The 22,607-nt window shown below is 39.0% G+C and overlaps 5 protein-coding genes and 1 long non-coding RNA gene across 6 annotated transcripts; 4 read left to right on the top strand and 2 right to left on the bottom strand.

Moving 5' to 3' along the window:
- The first annotated feature begins 48 nt into the window (after positions 1-48).
- LOC141823114 (mannan endo-1,4-beta-mannosidase 5-like) lies at positions 49-1,735 on the top strand. Its single transcript, XM_074710385.1, has 5 exons — positions 49-435; positions 519-713; positions 785-907; positions 1,008-1,210; positions 1,285-1,735. Exons 1-5 carry the CDS (start codon positions 49-51, stop codon positions 1,733-1,735), a joined length of 1,359 nt encoding a protein of 452 aa, XP_074566486.1.
- A 351-nt stretch (positions 1,736-2,086) lies between these two features.
- Positions 2,087-2,551, top strand: LOC141822858 (VQ motif-containing protein 31-like). Its single transcript, XM_074710166.1, has one exon. It carries the CDS (start codon positions 2,105-2,107, stop codon positions 2,549-2,551), a length of 447 nt encoding a protein of 148 aa, XP_074566267.1. The 5' UTR covers positions 2,087-2,104.
- Positions 2,552-3,013: 462 nt separating this feature from the next.
- LOC141824537 (uncharacterized) lies at positions 3,014-6,312 on the top strand. The gene is made up of 5 exons (XM_074711847.1): positions 3,014-3,361; positions 3,683-3,753; positions 5,151-5,256; positions 5,804-5,936; positions 6,050-6,312. The coding sequence occupies exons 1-5, from the start codon at positions 3,294-3,296 to the stop codon at positions 6,179-6,181; spliced, it is 510 nt and encodes a 169-aa protein (XP_074567948.1). The 5' UTR covers positions 3,014-3,293; the 3' UTR covers positions 6,182-6,312.
- A 2,343-nt stretch (positions 6,313-8,655) lies between these two features.
- Positions 8,656-10,835, bottom strand: LOC141824536 (amino acid permease 3-like). Its single transcript, XM_074711845.1, has 5 exons — positions 10,760-10,835; positions 10,437-10,670; positions 10,248-10,341; positions 9,811-10,159; positions 8,656-9,706 (listed from the first exon to the last, which is right to left on the bottom strand). The coding sequence occupies exons 1-5, from the start codon at positions 10,809-10,811 to the stop codon at positions 9,068-9,070; spliced, it is 1,368 nt and encodes a 455-aa protein (XP_074567946.1). The 5' UTR covers positions 10,812-10,835; the 3' UTR covers positions 8,656-9,067.
- LOC141824538 (uncharacterized) lies at positions 10,632-11,318 on the top strand. The gene is made up of 2 exons (XR_012601444.1): positions 10,632-10,729; positions 10,836-11,318. It is a non-coding gene; the product is annotated as an uncharacterized LOC141824538 (long non-coding RNA).
- Positions 11,319-13,625: 2,307 nt separating this feature from the next.
- Positions 13,626-22,473, bottom strand: LOC141824908 (uncharacterized). Its single transcript, XM_074712253.1, has 10 exons — positions 22,210-22,473; positions 20,634-20,690; positions 18,296-18,373; positions 17,924-17,977; positions 17,540-17,622; positions 16,247-16,346; positions 16,113-16,175; positions 14,914-15,180; positions 14,076-14,136; positions 13,626-13,965 (listed from the first exon to the last, which is right to left on the bottom strand). The coding sequence occupies exons 1-10, from the start codon at positions 22,471-22,473 to the stop codon at positions 13,868-13,870; spliced, it is 1,125 nt and encodes a 374-aa protein (XP_074568354.1). The 3' UTR covers positions 13,626-13,867.
- Between the last annotated feature and the right edge of the window lie 134 nt (positions 22,474-22,607).

Below are 22,607 nucleotides of genomic sequence, written 5' to 3'. Positions count from 1 at the left end.
ACAAAGTCTGGATCTCAGTCCCCAGCCGACTATTTAATCTTAATCCCCATGCAGTGGCGCCGCAAGCGAGTATCCTCGTTGCTCTTCAGCAGCAAGATGGCCAAGTCCTGCTGCTGCCTTGCGGCCGCCCTCGCGCTCTTGGCCATCGTCTCCGTTCCGTGCAGCGGCCTCCGCGTCGGCAGGAGCAACAGCTCTTTTGTCGGGCGGCGCGGCGCGCAGTTCGTCCTCGACGGTTCCCCCTTCCTCTTCAACGGCTTCAACGCCTACTGGATGATGCACGTGGCCGCGGAGCCGGCGGAACGGCCCAAGGTCTCGGAGGTGCTCCGCGCCGCCTCCGCCGCAGGGCTCACCGTCGGCCGCGCCTGGGCCTTCGGCGACGGGGGCGACAGGGCCCTCCAGCTCTCCCCGGGAGTCTACGACGAGCGAGTCTTCCAAGTAGAACATTCATTGTATTCGATCGATGCATAATTAACTAATTAAGAACACTGTAACACGTACACCTTTACGATCGAAAACAGGGACTTGATTTTGTGATCGCGGAGGCTCAGAAGAACGGCGTGAGACTGATCCTTAGCTTGGCGAACAACTACAAGGATTTCGGAGGGAGGGCGCAGTACGTGGAATGGGCACGCGAAGCAGGCGTCGCCGTCAACGGGGAAGATGATTTCTACACAAACCCAGTGGTGAGAGGCTACTACAAGAACCACGTCCAGGTACATTAATTTTACGATCAAAATATATCACACATTCCCACTTTATTCTCATAATTATTTCCATATCGCAGAAAGTGCTGACGAGAGTGAACAAGTTCACCGGCGTAGCCTACAAGGACGATCCGACGATCCTCGCCTGGGAACTAATAAACGAGCCTCGGTGCCAGGAAGACTACTCCGGGAAGACTGTCAATGTCGAACAATTTAATTAACGTGACTAACTAGCTAGCTAGCTAATCTTAGTTAGAGAGTTAATTGGTGGTTAAATAAACAAAACTAATGACGTACGTACAGGCTTGGGTTCGAGAGATGGCTAGGCATTGCAAGTCGCTGGACGAGAGACACATGGTGGAGATTGGGATGGAAGGGTTCTACGGTGATTCCATGCCTGAGAAGAAACAGTACAATCCTGGGTATCAAGTTGGAACAGACTATATCAGCAGCAATCTTATCGAGGAGATTGACTTTTCGACCATCCATGCTTACCCAGACCTGTGGTAATTAAGATCATTTAACTAAACTTTATTTGATAATTGATATAGATTAAGCCAACATTAAGCCAATATTGCAGGCTCCCTGGTCAAAACGAGGAAGCACGGACCAGATTCGTGCAGCGATGGTTGCGGAGTCACTGGGACGACGCGGCGAAGACACTGAAGAAGCCGCTGGTTTTCACCGAGTTCGGGAAGTCGAAGAAGGACCCCGGCTACTCCGAGCACGCCCGCGACCTCTACCTGGACGCCGTCTTCGCCGGCATCTACGATTTGGCGAGGATCGGCGACGGGTCGCTCGGTGGTGGGCTGGTGTGGCAACTGATGGCGCAGGGCATGGAGTCTTATTACGACGGCTACGAGATCGTGCTGGCTCAGGACGCCGCCACCAGCGCAGTGCTCGCCCGGCAGTCTCGCCTGATGTCGGTGCTCGCCCGCACGATGAACGTCGCCGTCGCCGATGAGGAAGAAGAGGACCGTTTTGCGCCTCGTGGACGTGGGAGAAAGCACGGTGGCCTGCGTCGAGGGTGAATTTATGAATTGAGAAAATGGTAGGGATTAAAATAATTTACGAAGAGAAATGAAAATAATAATAATAATAATAATTGACAGCTCTTTACATTGTATCCTTCCCTGTTTTGACCTAATAAAGTAAACGATTAACTAATTTTGACCGATAGAATTAATTGAGCAGTGAACTAATTCCCTACTGTTCATGCCAACTCCTCCGACTCCCTCCCATCAATGATTCAGTCTGCGCTTTCCCAATTAATCGTCATTTTCTGTTTCTTCGACAAAACATGTCCGAAATGGACGCCAAACCCTGTGCTTCTTATTTGGCCTTCTCGTAGTTAATTCCTTCACGCAACGGGGAATTGTATCGATCGTAGTGTTGCACCCATGGAGAAGCCACCTTCCGCGCCGTCGCTGCCCTCCACCACCTTCGTCCAGGCCGACGCCGCCATCTTCAAGGAGCTCGTCCAGCGCCTCACAGGACCGCCACCGCAGCCAAACTCTCCAGCCGTCGACTCCGCCGCCAAACTCTCCGGCGTCAAGCGGCTCCACGAGAGGCGGCGGGGCGGCAGCGGCGGCTCGCGGCTGAAGCTCGCCGTCCACAAACCTGCAGAAGCAGGCGCTGCGCCGAAGCCGGCCAGCCCGGCGGCTGCGGAGGAGGAGGAGGTGGGACGCAAGGAGGTGATCGTCGTGAACGAGGAGGAGGAGGAGCAGGCGATCAAAGAGAGGCGGTTCTATTTGCACCCTTCGCCCCGGTCCAGAACGAGGATGATGCCCCAGCCGGACCTGCTTCCCCTGTTTCCGCTGACCTCGCCGAAGGCCGGCGAGCAGTGAGAACTATTGCAGTGGCGGCTGAAATTACAGAGAAAATTAAAATATTTTTGATGGATATTATTCTCCATCAATAATCGAGTGTTGTTTTAGGAAATTGAGAAAGCGATAGAAATCGCAAGGAAATAACTGACTCTGCACTCGAACAGTGTGAATATATATATTCAGGCATTCTTTGGCTTCACAAATATATTAAATATTTCACCATAACATTTCCTCTTAATTTTGAAGTTAATATTCAGCTGTTTCAGGCCAATTAAAAATTAAAATATAAAAAAATAAATCTTAAAAAATATACAAAATAATTAAAATTACGGCACATAATAATTAAAATAAAAATATTCATACTTAAGAAGTCAAAAAAACTTTTCGGGCTTTGTAAATTTTTTAAATAATGTATCGAATATTTATTATATTAATTTAATTTTAATAATGGTCCGTGAGTGGGATTGATTTGGAGGCGACGTGTTAGGTCGGTGTTCCATTCGTCTGCGCTCTATCGGAAGACGAAAAGGGCGTTCCGAAAATTGAAGCTTCCTGGTCGAAGAGTTCAAAAATGGAAGCAGGCAAGCTAGAAATGGAGAGCATGTTTCTTGTCGATTGAAGAGGAGCCGCTATCTTCCGCCATCCCATGCAAATTGCAGCGAAAATTCGAAGTTGATTCGGAATAGGGTTTCTCTTCATTTGCAGCGAGAAATATTTTGAAGAGGAAAAGATTGTATCTTTGGGATTGTGTCGGTTAAACATGTCGTTTCATTTAATGCCGTGGCTCAAGAAGAAGATCGTCGATCCGCTTATGCAGATCATTAGAAGGTGAATTCTTGTCATCGTGGTAGTTTTTTTGAATGTTTCGTTTGTGCCTTTTGTTATCTTGTCTTCCCGATAACGTGGGTTCACTCTAGATCTTATTTCCTTATAAATAATATATATGTGGATCTATTATTTGCCCTTTGTAATTGTTTTGACAGATCTATTTTCTAACGCTTACGTTCGTGTTTATTATTGAAAAAAAATGGATCCTTGTGATATTGGTCGGGGATCTTGGTTCCATATTGTTTTTTGTTTATTGTGGTATTGATATTAGCTGATTTTTCAGCCAGGACTATTTTAAAGTAAGTGCATGTTCTAATGTAGGGGTGCTGAACCGAAGCAATTGGCCCTTTCTACTGCTTTAGGCATTACTCTTGGTGTCTTTCCAATATGTGGTAAGAATTTAAGTTGCTTCTGCCTGTCTTTGCTGATGATATGATACACAATGATTTTTTTTCTCTGCTTAGTACTGAGATCATTGCAATACTGAGGATAATGAAACTATTACATTATTATACTTCTATACCTTTGCAAAACTAAGACCTGATTGCTTAATCCTGCTTTTTTCATCCTAACATTCTGCTGCTGGACTTATTTAAAAGATGGATATATCTTTCAAGCTAATTGCATCTATTACACTCCATTAAGCACATTATGTGAATGCCTCCTCATTGGCATTAGAAACTTTCTTTTGTGTACTTTACTATGACCAAGTTAGGTTTGACGTAGATGTTTGCAAACCACAAAAAATGATAAATTACCTCTTGAATTCCCATTTAATCTAATTTCTTTTCTTTTCCTCATCTGTTTTTTTTTTGGCTTACATTAGTGAATATTCATTCTGTATATCTCTATAAACAAATTATGTAGAGAAAATTTTAACCTGTCGTACATCTGTCTACTTAAAACTATGAATACCAGATGATAGTTTGGTTATCAAGTAATTTGTTTATTTTGGTGGATTAATAAGTCATACTTAGCTGGAACAAGTAAGAGCAACATGATTTCTTAGACAACAAGTACATATAGATGGTCCTAAAGACGAGTACCTGTTAGGTTGCATATAAGCTTGTTAAACTTGCTAATCTATCAGTACATGAACTATAACCAGAGTTTTTTATGACCAGCGTGTACTGGAAAAGTTAAAATGGAAATGCTACTATCCAGAGAGAATATATTGAAATGTTATGACATCTTCAAAGATGGCCAATGTATTCTATAGTTAGACAATTTAATTTTAGTAAAGTGGAAGGTGAGGAGTACAGGGAGACCAAAAGAACTCTAGTTAATATAATCATATGTTATAGTCTTGCGTTGATTTCAATGGAGAAATAAGATCCACCTAGCCAACCTTAAAACTAAAATAGTTGAAACTAGTATGGAGGATGACATTTATAAAAGTTAAGGCTGAGCCTTGAGGCTTTGTTTTGGTTGGTAGCTTCAAATTATGATATTTATTTGGAATTGATCACCATATATTGTTCACAAATTTTTTTGTTGTAATGACAGCATGTCATGAAACTTGTTTGCATTTTATTTTTGTGATTTTAAAGAAAGAATTATCTGGCTATTTTCAACTTTCTCTAACTTTCATATCATAATTAGCATAAAAATTGAGCATTTTGTTACATGTGTGATTTGTGATTTTTTTGTATGGATTACTGGTCCAGAATTGCTGCAACGTCTGGCTAGGTGGCATGGATTCCCAATACATATTTGATATAACTAATAGACTATAGTTACATTCTAAATGTAATCAATCATTAATTTTTTTTTCCTGTGCTGTTACCAGGGACAACGGTTTTCCTTTGTGGTTTAGCCATAGGACTCATTGGAAAGCATTGCCATGCTCCAACTCTCATGCTTGCCAATTTTGTTGCGACTCCAATTGAGTTGAGGTGATATTCTCTTAGAGTTAAAGCAAGTTCCAGTATTTATTTTGTGTTTGTGTCTATTTGACTCACTCACAGATGGTTATTGATTTTGACTTGAATTCCATTTTCAAAACTCAATTGCTGAACAATCTCACCCCATAGAACCAACTTATTTCTGATTTTTTAAAATCTAACCACAGTGTTTCCAAATATTAAAATCACAATACCTTCCTTTGTTTCTATACAATTGTAGCAGTAATTAGCTTAGATATTTTAACCGGCCCATTGGGTGCGGCTGCTTTGTTGACATCCACAATGAAATGATCACCTTGAGCTTGAGCATATTGATGACTACCAGCCTCCATGGTTGAAATAGTTTCGTGGTTTCTGTGTTTGCTTATTTCTGCAGCTTTGTTTTGTCGAGGTCGAGATCTCTTAATTTCCCAATGCCTAGATTGAGGCTGGGACATCCCTTCCAGTACCAAAATAATGAATTTTCTTTGCATATATATATTTTATATAATAGCTAATTATTTATTTCTGATGGCTAAGACTCTTTACTTTTGCCCAGTTTAATTGTACCATTCTTGCGGCTAGGCGAACTCATCTCCGGGGGTGACCATTTCCCATTGACCTCAGATGCCCTGAAGAAAGTGATAACTGGTCAGGCCTCAAAAGACGTTCTTGTCAGCATACTTCATGCGGTTAGTGAACACCTTATAATTTGCCCTTCATAAATCTCTTGGATATACTCGATCTCGATGATAATTATGTTTTCAATGCATCATCAATTCACCATTAACCTTTTTTCTTGCAGTTGTTGGGTTGGATTATTGCGGCACCATTCATCCTTGCCACTTTGTATACTCTCTTAGTCCCTTGTTTTAAGTTACTGGTTCACAGATTTGGCGTAAGCCCTTCAAGCTCAAAGATACTAGCCACAGACTGAACTGTTATATGTCTAAGACGAGCATTTAGATATGCCAAATAATGACAACAATTTTATGGTTCCATTGATATTCTAATATTTGCTTAAATTCTTCCATTTTCATGAAAATGGCACGTCCTAGCATTTTATCTCATCGTGTATATAGAATTTACTCATTTGCCTTTTCATTTTTTTTTCGAATCTTAAATAAAATTGATTGTTTAGTTTGTTTATTATTTATTCGGTACAATCAACGAATTATTTTACTTGTTTGGTAAATTTATTTTCTTAGAAGAGATTATGTTTTGTTATTTTCTTAATATTTGTTGATTTACAAAGTTGAAGAAAGGGCTGACATTAAAGTTGTTATATTAACCGGGATTACAGTATAGGCGTCCCCTATCGGAAATCTTCGCCGTCCACGTGTGGTGCATCTACAACGTTGCCTTGCCCTGCCCCTTTCTATATAAACTCGCTCCCTCGCCCGTTTTGTTGGAGTTCGTCGCTTTCCTTCTTCCTTCCGTTTTCGTGCAAGAACACGATTCGCAAGGTGGCCTCCGCTCTCGCTACCTCGCCGCGTCCGATGCCACGCCATCGGAATCTCACTTCCCGCCTTCCTTCCAGGCAATCCCGCAGCCTTTCTTTGTTCTTGATAGTGTCTCCGATCACGACGACGAGGCGTGCTTCGCTTCCTCCGGTTGCAGTGCCCAACCTAGCTTGATGGGTGTCGTCTCCCCCCCTCGTGGGTTTCATTTTTCGAAATGCTTGTTTCTGATCTTGATCGTGCAACCTGAATAAATTTAGTTGTTATTCTCCACGGGTTTGACTTTGTTTCTTTTGATGAGATTTATATGTCATTATCCGGGTAATGATCTGCACCCATTTTGCTCTAGTTTTCTGTTCCTCTTTACTTTTTTTTTGGGTCTCACTCGATCTTATGCTTGTTCCTGAATCTTGAGTGCGCAACTTGAAGAAATCGTAATCTTGATTCTTTTACACGGGTTATAATTTATTTTTTTCATGAATGAGATTTGTGTGTCATTCTTTACCTACACATCGCAAAATGCTTTTATACTAGACTTCTATTTGCTCATGTGTCCAATTCATTTCCCCTCTTTTCTCTTCACTAATATTATTTTACTCACACCACTTACTTGAGTCGTTGTTCTGTAAATTTTATTTACGATGAATATGATCCATTCTGCTCTTGACCATCATGTCCTTCCTGGATTTTAGTAGGCAAAGGAATTCACGATTTTGGTTGCTGAATGGAAGCCGACAAAAAATGGAAAACGGAGTGTGTTCCACGATTCTCCTTTGTGGAAGGAACCAGTTCATAGATCATAAACTCAGATTGAGAGAGAGTGTGGTGTGGAGATTGGTATACAGTACACTGATTGGTTACTGATAAAAGGCAGAATCTGACGTCCACTTTTAGGCAACCCTCATTTAGGCATTCCCTCTGCCTGAAGGCAGACTTCTGATGTTTATCTATGTGATTTGATACTCTTAAGGATCGTGGTTCTCAATATTAATTACTTTATTTTTTAGGTGCAATTGCTGTGTGCAATGGCTTGTCAAGATTTTGCATGATGATTGATTCATATCTATCGCCCAGTAAGCGTGACAACCAGTTTTTTAAATATAACATTTTTTGTGAATTAAATAAAATACACAACTTAGTGTTTTATTGCAATGTGCGTGCGCCAAGTTTTTCAGGAGTTGTTATAGCAACAAAAGACAAGATTTTCTTGTCATCTCATTGATATGCCTTCATTTGAAGTGATACGCATAGTCTTTACTTCAGTGTGGTGCACTTGTTGTTAGTGATGTTAATGAAAAGGGTGAGTGGCCGCCTGAAGCCTAACATGATCTTCAATAAGGCTAACCCATTCGGGAAAGCCTAACATGATGTTAATGAATGGTGAAGCATTCTATAGGAACAAACGATCACAAAATGGCATCTTTAGAGCAGTTGCAATAGTGTGGTTCAATACTCTTTTTTAGAATATTATTTCTAATTTACATTGTTATTTTTATTTGTTATCACCTAAATGAATAACTTCTAAGTTTTTGTTTATGCGACTGTTCTTAATGAAAGTTGCTTAGTTTTTCAAGATGTGGGAAACACAGCTGGTTTTTGTTTGATTCCAGTTTCCTATTTGTGAGTTGTTAAATGCTCTCATAATACAATATATACTTGATTGATAGTGATTGATGTGAGCATGTAATTGTTCTTTAGCCTATTACATACCAAAAAAAAAAAAATCTATCAACTACAAGTGTGTTTACTAGTGTTTTGAGCAGCTAAAATTTTTACATAAGTTTCTGCCTAAGTGGATGAACAGGTATCTGGTTTTGGGCCTTAAGTGCTTGAAGTTTTTAGCAGTATGATGTTTTTGGGCAAGTTTGGTATATTGTCATGGCTGCAGAACTCAAACCTGCAAGTGTCTTAAGATAATGCTTACTGTGTTGTTCAGATCATGTCATGATGATTAAGTTGGCTAATAGCTCATTTCCTGTCTCTTAAATTAAGTATCAATTTGTTGTATGCATGGAGTTGTTCTAAAAACTACTTCTTTTACAGATTGCGCCAACAAGTCGTGGTGTAAAAGACCAACCAAAATGGTGAAGACCTTTCCATGATTCTTATCTCATTGTTTGGGTTCTCATTCAAAGTTATGGTGTTCTTTCGCTGCTGGTGGTATAGTGGACTTGGTCATCTCTACTATGTTTATCTTACTGCAAACAAAGCCTTTGTTACCAGCAAGTCAAACAACAGATCTAATTAGCGACAGGAAATCTATTTTCTAGACTGAGAATTCTTCCATCATATATTTTGTTCCTCTCACGTTCTATCCACCTGTTGCTAAATACTGAGGCATGATTCCATACAATTCTCTCTCTCTAATATGGAGTCTTAAAAGGTGCAGCTGCCTTGAGATTATGAACAATGTCTGCAACAGAGCCGACGCTCGCCGCAATCGAAACTAGCAGACACAAGAAGCTGAGGCCCTGCAGCATAAACCACTTGCGGTCGCCCTTTCTTATCTTCTCCTGAGCCATGTGCATGCCCAATGGGAAGTACACGGCCAACGGCCAAAACCCCAGGGCGCCGATCAGTCCCAGCACAGCGTTGAAGAAGGGAAACAGCATCGCAACCAGCGTCGTGAACATGATGAAGATGGTCCGCAGCACGAGCTTGGACAGAGTGAAGGTCAAGGAGCCGACTGAGTAACTCTTTTGCAGGAATTTGCTGTCCGGGCAGTAGAAAGCCAGGAAGATCTCGAACCTGGCAAAGATTGGCTGTGCGTAGACCTGGTAGGCTCCGATGAGATGGACGATGACGCAGACGTTGGCCAAGTCGACGAGCCAGTATGGCTCGTAGAAGCCGAAACCGGTGAGGATGTTTCCAGGAGCGTCGTCGCCGAATGCTGCATAGCCTGTGCAGCCGAGCAAGAGGTAGAAGATGGTGGTCAGGCCGATGCCGTTGCGCGTCGCCTTCTTCATCGACTTGTTCTCAGCGGGAGGCGACTTCAACGTGTCCTGTATGATTCAGAGCATATGGAACATCAGCCATCGTCGTCGGCTCGTTAGCTCGTTAGATCAATAATCAATGCAAAATGTGTTATACGAGCATCCACACGCACCTGAATCTCAATCAAGACGTCTGCAAAAGTGTATGCAAAAGCTATGTTCCCCAGTGCCAGGAGCACGTTGAAGCCCTTCTCGCTTGCGGTGACGTTGCTGGTGCCGCCCAAAGTGCCTCTGAAATCGCCATGAGAAATCCACTTCCCGACGCACAGGCCGAGGCCGATGAAGGAGTAGCCGAAAGATGTCGTGACCGCCACCACCGACAGCCATGTTATGTTCTCCAAGCTCGGGAACTGGGACAGCACGAGCTCGAAGAGGCCGAACACCACCATGTACATGTTCCCTGAGACCACACACCTCGAGCCATGGCCGTTCCGATGGAAGCAGTTGGCGCGCTTCACCGCCCTTGGAGACAAGCAAGAATCGACTCTTTATAAGGTAATGAAAAATTCGAATGAATTCAAACGACTGGTTGATAGATCATTCAGCATACATCATGCTCGTGCTGGCTGTGATGGTGTAGCCCACAAGAGTTCCCCACAGATTCACATACTGAGCACATCCACACAAGAACACTTGCTTTGGACCTTCAGGTACAAAAAGGCAACCGATTCCAAGTCATTTCCATTGCTTCTTTTACTTGCCAAACAAAACAAGCAGCTTGTCATGGAAAAGGTTTTACCTAAATATGATCGAACTGCATCGATATATGCGCGATTTATCGTTCCGCTGATAGGATCAGGGAACCTGTAACAGTTGGCAAGGAGAACCGAGGTGTAGTAGGTGACAGCAGAGAAGAACAGGAGAACCAGAGGCCCGACGATCCACCCTAATTGAGCGACACTCCACGCGAGTGCTAAGACCCCTGAACCGATCAACGCTGCGACGATGTGTGCCGTCGCAGTCCACACAGTTCCTGCATTCGAGAACAGCTCGAGTGTGTCAGAATTCAGTAACCGCAGACACTTTTTCAAGGTGAAGTAAACAGGAGCTGCAACAGTTTACCTTGTCTTTCATGCTCTCCATGCTCGATGTCGTTAACGATGCTTTTCTCCATTATATTTTTTTTTCCCTCTCTCAGGTTCTCAACCACAGTTGGAATGAGAAGGAAGTGAGCGACGAGGGAGGTGATTTATAGTGCAGGCGTAGTGTGCTTCCATTACCTGATGATCCCTTTGATTCTTCGATTTGAAATAACAAAGTGAAAGGTTCAACATTGGAAACCCTTGTCATTCGCCAGTAAAAGCCAGAGAGGGGCCGCAATTTGCTTGGTGAAGGAAAAGGAGTTGCATTATTAGAAGACAAGTGAAACATCCATGGAAAGAAGATGATATCACTTTCCAGGTGATGGATTATGGCAAACCTTCAAAACATTCATCAGGAGAAAGCAAAAATAGTGTGGATGAGCTACAAATTCAAGTAACTTCCCTTGTTATCCTCCTAAAATTACTCTCTCAACCCCACTCTTTAGATGGATGCAAGAATTTCTGTTTTGTTTCATTAACTTGCAAGGTAAGTTTCTGAATAAAATGATAAAATATGTGTTAAAGCTGTAGTAAAATAAGTCTACTTTACTCCAACAATATTTTATTTTTTTATTTTAAAATGAAGCCTACTTTTGCTTTGAGTAGCACTTTTGTGTTGGAAATGGAATGCTCATTAGTTTAGCTAAAACCATTGTTGTCGGTTGCATAATATTTAAGTTTGGGAGAGGTCAATCTAATACAATTTCTTGAAAGAAAGGTGCTCAAGAACTTTAATGCTTTACTGTATACTGAAAGCAATAGCCTTGTCGGCCCTCTAATGTCGAACTTGTTAGTCCGGCCGGCTTCTTCGATACTTCAGCTTTGATCATCGATCGTGTGGGTGGATTTGTTCCTATCGAGCAGGTATTCCAATTTGGTCGATGTGATCCAGCAGCGTGCTATTTTTGTTTAACTTTGTTATTCACATTGGTCATAGGTATGTATATATTGCTATCCTCATTGTAGTATCAAAGGTAGCTTGTACGTTATTGATATCCAAGTCGAGATAATAGTCATTCATGTACTTGTTAGAGACATGATCACCATCAATTTGATATGATACTATCATTTGATTTGCTTTAATGTGTATGTTGTCTATAGTTGGACACGAATTTAAACCACTAAGAAGCTATTCGATCGAGTAGCATGTTAGTTTATTTGGTCGACGAGTACTGTAAGGTATTCGATGCGACACCATATATTGATAGTATTTGCATAAAAGTGGGGATATCTATGAAATTAATATTCGTGGACGTATGCCATGTGATTATATTTTTATAGCTCATAGTGGCTATAGGGAAGTTGGTAGAGTACTTGATGATCGAAAATTTTATTGAGGCTCTTATGTTTCCTTGTGTATTAATTATGAGTAATCTATACTTTTTTTTATCACTTATTTTATTGCTAATAGGAGACGTCCATGAGAATGCAAAGTTAATGGATCTCCAAGTAAAAAGATAATTGTAAATCGAATAGAATCACGCTAGCTAGCTCACAAGCTTATATATGTTCGCCACGCAACGCATTCCCTTCCACTACAACGTGAGAGGATATTATTCGGCAATTAGCTATATAGGAGTTAATTCACTAGATAAGTTCTTGGAAAGCAATAAAACTAGCTAATTGATTGATGGAAACGAACGAACGAACAAATTAAACCGATGGAGATTATATTCCAGCAATAATTAAAAGCCGATCGAGGAATGCAAAACAAAAGGCGTAGTGCTTGCCCAGTCACTGGCAGGCAGCAGTTTAGTAGTAGTAGTCTACACGATCAAAGCTCGCCTACTGCTTTAAATTTAATGATATTGTCTCTCAACAGGTGCAATCCGCGTTGGCTTCCTATAAACGGCCTTTTGCTGATGGCTCCTCCACTGCTCGACTCCATACTCAAATGTGAATTATTCTATATATAATTTATATATCTAAAGCTGCTCCAATTGTTCCTGACGTGACTACTTACTGATTAATTGTTGGATCACTGATTAATCATGGAGCTACGAGTGAGTGAGTATATACAAGAGGAATAGGGCAGCCTCGTACGTTAACGTACAGCATTCCAACGTCAGAGACTGGCTTTCTCCGAGTCAGTCTATAAAGGTGTTAATTATTAACATGGATCGAAAGCAAAAGTAGCTCAATGATACAGCTAAAGTAGGATATAATGAGCAGTCAGTCTTTAAAAAGAACACAACAGCTTGCCATACTGAGAAGGCAGAAATGGTTTGAGTGGAAGGAAGTTTCATAATAGACGTCTAAAAGAACGTGTATGTATGTATGGATTTAGATCGAGTGCACGAGACGTGTTTGATATTAGAACGTAAACTGTCACCAAAACGACAAATTAAAGAAGTTTTGAATGACCCCATGCAGGATCATGTCATTCTGTCATGGTCACGAGATATATAATATATACAAGTTGTTGCCTATTGGTGTATGACAAGGATGAAACGAACTCAAACAGATTTTGGTGATGATGCTATCTATAGATATCCTCTGTTTTTTTGGTCGACATATGTCCTAGTGATTACTGTTGCAAAATTTGTTTGAATTAATTTGCCTTTATTTAATGTATTCAAATGATATGCAACTACAACATGCAGAAAAAGCACATTAATTTAAATGACTTACATTGATACCTACCTGCCTTTGAATTATTTTGGGCTTCAATTACATGTTTTGGGGAGCATCTAAACTCAATCGAATCAGCATAACGTTGGCATCATCACTACTGTTTAAGATGAACAAGCCAGCACATCATCGTTGCAGCTTCATGTGCACATCTACAATATAAAGAATCTGACTACAATACATTAGCAGTGTAAATCTGTAAACTGGATAGATAGGAAGGTCATGTACATTAAATTGAATTATAAACTTGATCATGTTCCATCGAGTTTTATATCAGGTGCTAGAACAAGTATCAGCACTAAATCTCACGGTTGCCGTTGCAACCAATAATCTTGACAGAGGTAAATAATTTTGCAAGTGAACATGTAAGAACATAAATTAGAATTAGGTTGACCCAAGAATCTTGATGTGTTCCAGACTTGGATGTTGTTGCTGTTTCAAAAGTGACTGCCCAAATTCATGGAAGGTCGTACTTCACATTGCTGAGATAGAGACCACAAGCAGGAGCCATCGGACTTGCAGCGGTCACTGTCTTTGCATTCAAAATTCTTTCAACTGTGCATCAGATCAACAAATAGTAATTATAACGTTTTGAAATTTTACATCATGGCAAAAATTCTTGGATAAAATTTTTTAGTGAAGTTGCAGATATAGAAAATGCAGACCATCGCTTATTGTCAGTTCTCCAGTTCCAACAGATTTTAGAACACCAACCATAAGCCTGACCTGCATGTTTCAATTAACGCCTCTCAAAACCATGAAACGTAAAGATAGGGGTTACAACAAAATAAAAAAACTAATCTGTTTCAAGGTGTCATTGAAAATCATGTATAATGTTGACCTGTAGAGCAACAATGCTACAAAATTTTCACCTAAAATGCAAATGCTCACAGCAAATGTGAATGATTTGGATATGCAGTAGCAAATACGGATACAAATGTACCACCTCCATATGGAAAAAGTTGAAGATTGCTTTAAGCTTGATAATTAACTGCGAAAGTATATAAATCTGATAAGCATGTTTTTGAACCATATCAATATAATATGAAGCCAGGTGGTTGCCCTAAGTGGTGCTGAGTACCTTCATCACTCCACATCTATTGATATATAATCATGCATGAAGTCATCCCTATAATGCCCTTAATTTGACTCTATCACATAGAATAAAACAAACATGCACGATTACTACAGAAGGCAAGCTTTTGATCTATAGTTATGTGTTTTATTGATCTACAGAAGGCTGCCCTAATTAACCAAGAAAACTAGAGCCAAAACTACCAAAATAGTGTAAAATTAGAAGAAGATTAAATACTGAAAAATACAAAATACATGAATGTGTTTAGATGAACCTCAGTTCATGCTGAATCCTAAAGAAACTCATACTGGAAAGCCATGTCTAGTATATCATGGAAACAGCATGTACTTGAAAATGCCACCTTGGCTAGCAAAAAATAGGAGAAAGAAGTAGCACAAGCAGAATAGTAGTGCAAAAAAATTCCAAACCTGGTGGTAAAGAAAAGAACGAGCTCTTGCTGCTATAACATAACAACGATGCCTTGGTTTTTGTCCAAATCCTTGATTGCATCCCTGAAAGCCTACCCAAGTGATGCCTAAGGAACTTGGAGGTGATCCATGGTCTGATTTCTCAGAATGAATGAGACAGCCATTAGTTGATTCCAGCTGAGACCTCTCCAACAATGAAGGGAAGTGTAGTGAAGGAAATGTTTCTGTAATGCTAAGTTCATCCAAGGTTCTAATAGGAGATTTCGCCTGAGAATCAACAGACAATGATTTCAAAATAATAATAATAATAATAATATTTCATAAATAATATATAAAAAGCAGGAAAAGTGCAGTATATCCTTCTTTTCACTAAAATGTGATAAAAGAAGATAAAGAAACTTTTGAAAGTCATTCACTGAATGTTACAAAACAAGAAAAGAAACTTGATTCAAAGAACCTTTTTGGCCTTCAGGAAAATAATCTTTAGTATTCGTATCAAAGTAGGCCAAATAATTGTGTCAGTTAGGTATATATTGATGATTAAGGAGATGAGTTAAAGAAGGCCATGCATTTTCATGCTGACTACAATTGAAGGCAGGCCTTTCTGTGATTGAAGGGTCATAATTTGTAGAGTGAGAACTGAGAACCTGTAAGTCATAAAAATTCAATATGGGCTAACAAGGCAAAAGGGATCATGCTTTGCACATCATCTAATTGAACCTTGAACTATCAATACGAGTACAGATTCTAAAAAATTAACAAATCTATTAAGTTCACATTGTGATTGTTAAAAGACGTCCTTATAACTTCATGTTGCAACAATACCTACAAAAGGCCTAACAATAAACAAAACAAGTTTTTCTGTCATTTCACTTTAAATATTGAACAAAAATTACCATTTTGTTTGATCCTGCAAAACAATTGGTGAGACATGAGAATTTAGGTCATTTCCAAGAGAAGGTAACCATTCAATTCAATGCCATAGATGGATGGAGAGGTCGCAATCACCGGATCCAAACTCATTGACAAAGTGGCAAAATCTAGAAGGGCGAAGTGAGATTGTGCTAAAAAACAACATTCACCTTGTAGCTACTAACAAATAACTTAAGTTGATATGCATCGATAACACATTAAAGGAATATTTAGATTATAAAGAAAATTGAAGCTAGAATTTTAGCAGTTGATGGATAAAGAAGAACCTGACAACCAGCAGACCTAAAAGAGCTGAAATCATGAGACCCGACAAGGATTGTACATGCTTTCTGCATGGAAACCAGTTGTTAGAGAAAAAGGTATTACTGGATTTAAGTTTAGATGTAGTAAGGAAATCAACCTTCATAGCAAGAATATCCAGGTCCTCAGATATATGCCAAGCACGGTCTTTCTCAAAAGTTGACAATGGCTCTGGCCCTGAGAACAACCGGTAATAGTATCTACAAAGAATTTTGTATCTTAAGGTAGAATTTAGTATTCTATATACCAATATACACAAAATGAGGCCAAAAATAAGTTGCACTCATAGTCTTGCAAAGAAGTATATATCAAAGATTCAATTATTGCAACAGTGAATGAGATAGCAAACCATGCCATCGCATGGCTCAATCAACTGTGCAGACAGCATGTAGATGTAGTCAACCTTAAGGAACACAAACTAAAGAATCTAGTGTCCAGCAATCTGAACATGGAAGAAAATATCAAAGGAAGATTAAAACTATACTTATCTATTGGAAGACATTTTCAGCAACAGAATCTGTGGTAATAGTAATCAGCCAACAAAGAAACAGCTACAAGCAAAGGTTGGTCACTGATATGCCAAATTACTAATGTATACTTAAGGCAACAGGGAAGATTAAACTCAAGGGGAGATTAAAACTACAATAACAGAGTCAGATATGCCACAGAAGACATATACATATCCAGGAAGGAAAATAAGGAGCTCTATTGATGCAGGGCACACAAGAGAGGGGGAGAGACAGAGAGACCAATAACAAATTTCATTAACCAAAACAGAGTAACAGTCTGAAAAATTCCTACAGAACTTTGGGAATCACATATATTTTATTTTATATGCTAAGTTATCATTGTGATTATTCTTCGTGGCATTAACAATCAGTAGTGAAAGCAGTCGGGCTGAGGTCATGATATCAACAGCCAACAGAAACTAAAAATCATAAAGTGTAACACAATTAATGTTTTAATACTTTGACTTTAGCAGCTAGCACAGATTTTCCATTCATTCACTTGTTGCAAGTGTAAATAGAACTAGCAATTGTGCAACTACATAAAACGCAATATCAAGGACTTTACAACATTAGCAGTGAGCTAGTTTTTGATTGTGCATTGTTTGATTGTGCATCATGTGTGCTACTTGAGATTGAAGCGACTAGCAAATGATGTGTTCATAGATTAAGAAACAAGCATAAGGTTTTTATCTTCATGAAGCATGAGAATATTCTAATGAATCAACTGCACATATGAGCCCTTTTGACATCATAAACAAAAATTTTGCTTAGAAATGTTAATTTATCATTAGACATCTCAAGTTCTGAAATCAGAACCTATAATAAAATAAATGATGAGAAGCACATAATGGAACTTCACATTGAAGATATTTTCTGCTACCTACGTCCGCTCTAAGGCCTTGAATCTAGCATGAAAATCTGATGGAACACATTGAACATCAACTATTGATATGTCGCCTTCACATTTCTGTCATAAATCAAAGAAAAAACATCTATGATTATTTCAATTATCAAAGTATCAACATTATTAAATTGCAAGAAATTACAGAAATATTAATCCAGATTAGTTCTCAGGAGCAAAACATCAAAGTAAACACCTGTTGGACATTTTTAGTTATGAATATCCATAATATCAAAATGTGAAAATACTAGATGTATTATTTATCTTTTGTACATAAAAGTACACGAGGACATGCAAAAGGAATGAAAAATAAAGCCTATTACAACAGATACAGATATGATTTTTCTGACATAGAAAACAGTCAAACCTGTAAAAAGTGGTTCATGGCACGCCTTACAACACATGGTTCATGCGGTGGTAACTGCAAAATGCAAAGTATGTCACATGAAATATCAATTTTATACCTTAGTAAAACAAGGCATATATAGACATATGCCATACAAACACACATGAAAAAAAAATAGTAACAACAGAAAACTGATGGATCCGATATCAAAAGAGTAAGCAGTGGAAAAGGACAATTATACTAGAGAGTAAAGATTACCGAACAATGTTTCTTTAAAATGACTAGTTAGATAAAAAACAGATAAATTATCCATTTCTAGTAAGTATAGGAGAGAAAAAGTGTGCATACAGAATGTGAATTTTAGCTACTTAAATAACTCTGTCAATCACGTACCACTTCTCCAGGCTTCCTTTTACTTACTCGCTCAACATCAACATGACAAACATTGGATAATGCATGAACTCCAGCATCCTGGAAAAAAAAGAGAATTTTTTTTAACTCACCTGATCCACTTGACAACCAAGTATGCAAAATAACAGTAGTGGTAGAGACACACAACTACAGGTGCAGCTCAACTGCTGAATGTGGAATTAAAATATGTAGTTTTGGACTCCAACAAGGCGAGCATAGCTAGTCTTTCCTTGTAGAGTATTTATTGGCAATTACATAATCCCAAGACGTGACAAATGAAAGACACCTACAAGTTTCATAATGCACCATACTCCACAGTCATTTTGTATGGTTTGATTTAGTGCAGTAATTCAGCACCAAAACCACACTGTTTAGTCTCCTTGCAACTTTCTAAAAACTCAAGTAAGAATTCGGTGTGAGTTGGATCCTAGCAAGAGCCTACATGGAAATAATATTTATGCAACCCCACTATCTAAGACAATTTTTCATGTTTTATCTCCATATAATATGTATGAAAAATACTCATGCACTGTTATGTGACATCTAATGTGGTTAAACTTAAGTATTTAATATGCTAAATACTATAATTTCTATTCCATCTTCATCTTTGCCAAATGGTTGAGTGCATATCTTTGGTTTCTTCCTTTTTTTTCTGTTCGATTTAGACTAAGTTACAGAAGATAGTTCTCTTAAACTTTGGCCCATTTTGCATTTTAATTTTAAAATCTTTGCAATTAGCATTTATATCTCTCATGCTCACAATAGTGATGGTTTCTTCTCTCAATAATGTCAAACTAAGATTATTGATAAGTAAACTTTTATGGGTTTTTTTTTAATTTTGTGAGAACAACTAATTAAATGCAAAAAAATTACAAAGTAATAAAATACCTAACTGGTGCAAATTAAGTCTACTGTCGAGGTTGTCGCATCTTAATCAATTGCACTTGGGTGTCCTCTTTCTTGCAATTTCTTATTGTAAAGGGTAGTGGACTAGATCCTAAATTAGTTAGTATCAAATCCTGGTAAGTAGTAGGCCCACCTCTCACTAACTCCATTCTCTGTATTTACAAATCATTGTTTTTTTTTTGTGTTTTTTATATATGAGGCCCAAACTATCAATAAAGTTAAAGTGATACACTCTTGCACACCTAACAAAAAGTCAAATTTGGCAAATCACAAGTTGGTGTATGTCCAGTTGGGAGCAACAATGACTCCTGTGAAGAAAGGGTGAATCTCATGCTAGTGAATGTTGAGAAGGTGGTGGTGGATATGGCGATGACAAATCTAGTACAAGCATGTTTTTGGAGGAGAGTCCAGATTCCATAGCAGAAATGGGGTTGGCTTTCCACAGAAGGCAGAGAGACAATGACACTGGTAATGCAACACAAGCAGATGAGTTCCACTGTTGCAAATAGATTGATGGAAGAGGAGAGGGGGAATGAAGATGATCTGCAGTGCTAGTACTGTGAAGAAGACAGAAGTAGCCTTGTCATGGGTGTTTGCAAGGTGGGGTTGATGAGCAGATGGAGAACTCCGCTAGACCTAGCAGGTGGAATCAAGTCGCCAAAGGAGAGTTGTTGGTGTTAGTGGGTGGGTGGGTGGAGGTCTGCGAGCGTTGGGAATTGCATGTGCGAGATGGCGGATTGATTGCAAATCAAGACAAGCTGTACAATACAGAGCGGGTTGGTTAGGGCACAAAGGCGAAGAAGGATGTCTAAACATAATCTAGGTGGGTTATGGGATGAGGAAGTAGAGGATGAATCAAAAATTTTTCTTTTCTACCAACTGGTTTAGCACAATCAGAAAGGTTATGAATTTTTTGTGCCTCAACCCTCATAGAATTACATGCCTCAATCTACATCTCACAAGAGAAAACAATTAAAGGACACCAAAGTTTTAGTAAATTGAAAGATATTGACATCTCAATAAGAGGCAAGTTCTCTCTCCTCTCTGGTGGGAGAGAATGATGCCAAAAAAATTAAGCACTTTTAGATTTGAATGTCTAAGTAGGAAGTTTTAAATTTTGATGGGTCATAAAACTTGAGAATTAAATACCCAAGTTGCACTATGTAATAACTTGGATAACACCTCTTAGATACTTGAATTTGTTCCATAGTGTTCTAAAACATTCATTTCCTTCAGTTCCATATTCCATTTTATAATAAATGGTTGGGTCTTAATACATCAGAATCATAGAGCAGAGATCATATTAGAAGAGAACCTTAACTTGTTAAGTCTATTCGAGGTGCTAAACAAGAGAGGTAGAAATAATTTATATTCCCAAATTCCTAAAATAACCAAAAAGCATAAAGCAAATTACCGTTCGACTAGAACAGGTTACTGAGACTGGCTGTCCAATAAATTTGTGAAAAGCTTCCTGCATCAATCATCACATATCAATCAAAAAATAAAAAATAATACACACACACATTGCTGACTGAGATGAAATTTTCATGGGTGAAACTTATATAGTGATAGAGAAGAAATAAAATTTCCAGTTGCCATTTGGTACCCTACAAATACAAACCAGTAGATATTGCACTCTTGTTTTATGGCAGCTGTTAAGTTGAGATGTAAACAAAAAACCAGTTCACAGTTTTTACTGTCAATGTCTACCTGAGACTAAAACCCATTGTTAATTTTCTATGAGGCAAACTAAATCATACAAGCAAACTGACAACAAAATAACCTAGAATTAATGTCTGCACTAGTATTTTAGCATGGTATGTAGGGTAGCACATATAAACACCAAAAAGGCAAGGGAGAATAATGTGGATAAAAAGTTAGATACTAGATGCAATAATTATCACCTAGATTGTCGAGTCCCAATCTCAAAATGCAACAGACAATAACTCATTTGATATGTAATTATGTATTTTAAGTTTACAGAGGAAATAATGAGACTCATTTTCTTCCAATGTTTCCTTTTACATAGTGTAATCAATTACGAATTCGTCCTCCAAATATTATAATGATCATATTATAATTCATCATATCCCAGTAACAATCAACATTTTTAGCACATATAACTTTTTACTAAACTGAGCTAAACACTACAACGAAGATCCAGATAGACAATTTGTGCCTTTCTGATACTATTCACAAATCTATGTCTAATGTGAATCTCAGTGCACCAAGTAACTGGTAGAATCAGGTGAAATGCTATGCAAGGCAATTGAAGTGAGTATGATGTTAAAATAAAACAAAAATGCTTTGTTGCTTAGCCTGTGGAATACATGAAGAACTTCTCAAGGTTATTTAGACAGGCTCAGTTAGAGATTTACAGGAGACCAGTGAACTTATTTCTAAACATTCTCCCTTAAGCATATTTAACATATGTGATTTAGGTTTAGCAATTGCAAAAACATACATTTAGTTTCCAAAATCAGTATAAATCCATATAGGTATTCGTTCTAACACATTTTAATTAATGTGTCAATGAAATCTTAATAACAAAGAAGTTATTTTCAGACATCAAGAGTAAGTATGATGCTAAAATATATTGACCTAGCAAAATATGTATAAGACATAATTGAGTTGGTATCCCTATATCTGCAAATTGGTGTATATTGGACGATCTTCAACCTTAATTTCCACATAACTGAAAATACATCTTTGCACAAAAAAATGCCCACGTAATTATGTGGTAATCGGAAAAATCCCGTCATAACCTCTTGTCCGGTGATTATTAACGTACAGTAAAAAAAATTTTGGACTTTTGAATTGGAAGTAAATACTTATTGATATTAATCCACGAATCACACAAGACGAACTTATCAGAAAACGATAAACACATAGCACTGAAGAAGGAACATATTCTCGTCCAATAACTGAGCCACTACTTTTGCTTCAAAAGGAGCGACATCAAATGAGGTATTGCACGCAAATAACATAACCTCAAGGACGCCAACAACCGTTCTGCAGTTGGGTTGCCTCTGGGATCCCGAGAACCGCGTTCCGATGTACTCGACCGCTATCAGGTACCTCTGGGCCTTTGAGTTGTGGCTCATCCCGTCGCCTCCTTGGCGAGCTTCCTCTTCAGATCTTTGCAGCTTCGGCGGCTTCAGCGATTCCGAGGGCGAGTCGAGAGGTCGCTTTGGTTCTTTCGAGGAATTCAACGACGGCGTTGCTGAGCATAAATCACTGGAGTCGTCCACCATCGCTGCCGCACTGCAAAACCGCCGATTTTCCTTCGAATGGTTTGTTAGGGAAGGGTTCGCTTGGCGTTTAATCGAGTCCGTCGGATGCACATGCTCGGATCCGATGGATAGAGCCGCCCGCAACTCTCTTTTCG

The sequence above is a fragment of the Curcuma longa genome, chromosome 3, assembly GCF_044706935.1.
Source record: "Curcuma longa cultivar G26 ecotype Majalengka, Jawa Barat chromosome 3, ITB_CL_G26_1.1, whole genome shotgun sequence".
NCBI classification, from domain to species: domain Eukaryota; kingdom Viridiplantae; phylum Streptophyta; class Magnoliopsida; order Zingiberales; family Zingiberaceae; genus Curcuma; species Curcuma longa.
The sequence above is the reverse complement of the archived record's forward strand: the minus strand, read 5'-3'. Positions and strand labels throughout refer to the sequence as shown.

What these genes read in the sequence shown, in the direction of transcription:
- LOC141823114 (XM_074710385.1), top strand. Translation starts at nt 49, where the DNA reads ATGCAGTGGCGCCGCAAGCGAGTATCCTCGTTGCTCTTCAGCAGCAAG. An exon ending in ACTCCGGGAAGACTGTCAAT is followed by an intron (nt 908 to 1,007) that starts GTCGAACAATTT and finishes ACGTACGTACAG; the next exon opens with GCTTGGGTTCGAGAGATGGC. An exon ending in CATGCTTACCCAGACCTGTG is followed by an intron (nt 1,211 to 1,284) that starts GTAATTAAGATC and finishes CCAATATTGCAG; the next exon opens with GCTCCCTGGTCAAAACGAGG.
- LOC141824536 (XM_074711845.1), bottom strand. Translation starts at nt 10,811, where the DNA reads ATGGAGAAAAGCATCGTTAACGACATCGAGCATGGAGAGCATGAAAGA. An exon ending in TGGAGAGCATGAAAGACAAG is followed by an intron (nt 10,671 to 10,759) that starts GTAAACTGTTGC and finishes TCTCGAATGCAG; the next exon opens with GAACTGTGTGGACTGCGACG. An exon ending in TGCAGTTCGATCATATTTAG is followed by an intron (nt 10,342 to 10,436) that starts GTAAAACCTTTT and finishes TTGTACCTGAAG; the next exon opens with GTCCAAAGCAAGTGTTCTTG.
- LOC141822858 (XM_074710166.1), top strand. Translation starts at nt 2,105, where the DNA reads ATGGAGAAGCCACCTTCCGCGCCGTCGCTGCCCTCCACCACCTTCGTC.
- LOC141824537 (XM_074711847.1), top strand. Translation starts at nt 3,294, where the DNA reads ATGTCGTTTCATTTAATGCCGTGGCTCAAGAAGAAGATCGTCGATCCG. An exon ending in CTTATGCAGATCATTAGAAG is followed by an intron (nt 3,362 to 3,682) that starts GTGAATTCTTGT and finishes GTTCTAATGTAG; the next exon opens with GGGTGCTGAACCGAAGCAAT. An exon ending in GCGACTCCAATTGAGTTGAG is followed by an intron (nt 5,257 to 5,803) that starts GTGATATTCTCT and finishes ACTTTTGCCCAG; the next exon opens with TTTAATTGTACCATTCTTGC.
- LOC141824908 (XM_074712253.1), bottom strand. Translation starts at nt 22,473, where the DNA reads ATGGTGGACGACTCCAGTGATTTATGCTCAGCAACGCCGTCGTTGAAT. An exon ending in CGGTTGTTGGCGTCCTTGAG is followed by an intron (nt 20,691 to 22,209) that starts GTTATGTTATTT and finishes TGATTGATGCAG; the next exon opens with GAAGCTTTTCACAAATTTAT. An exon ending in CCATGAACCACTTTTTACAG is followed by an intron (nt 17,623 to 17,923) that starts GTTTGACTGTTT and finishes GATTTATGACAG; the next exon opens with AAATGTGAAGGCGACATATC.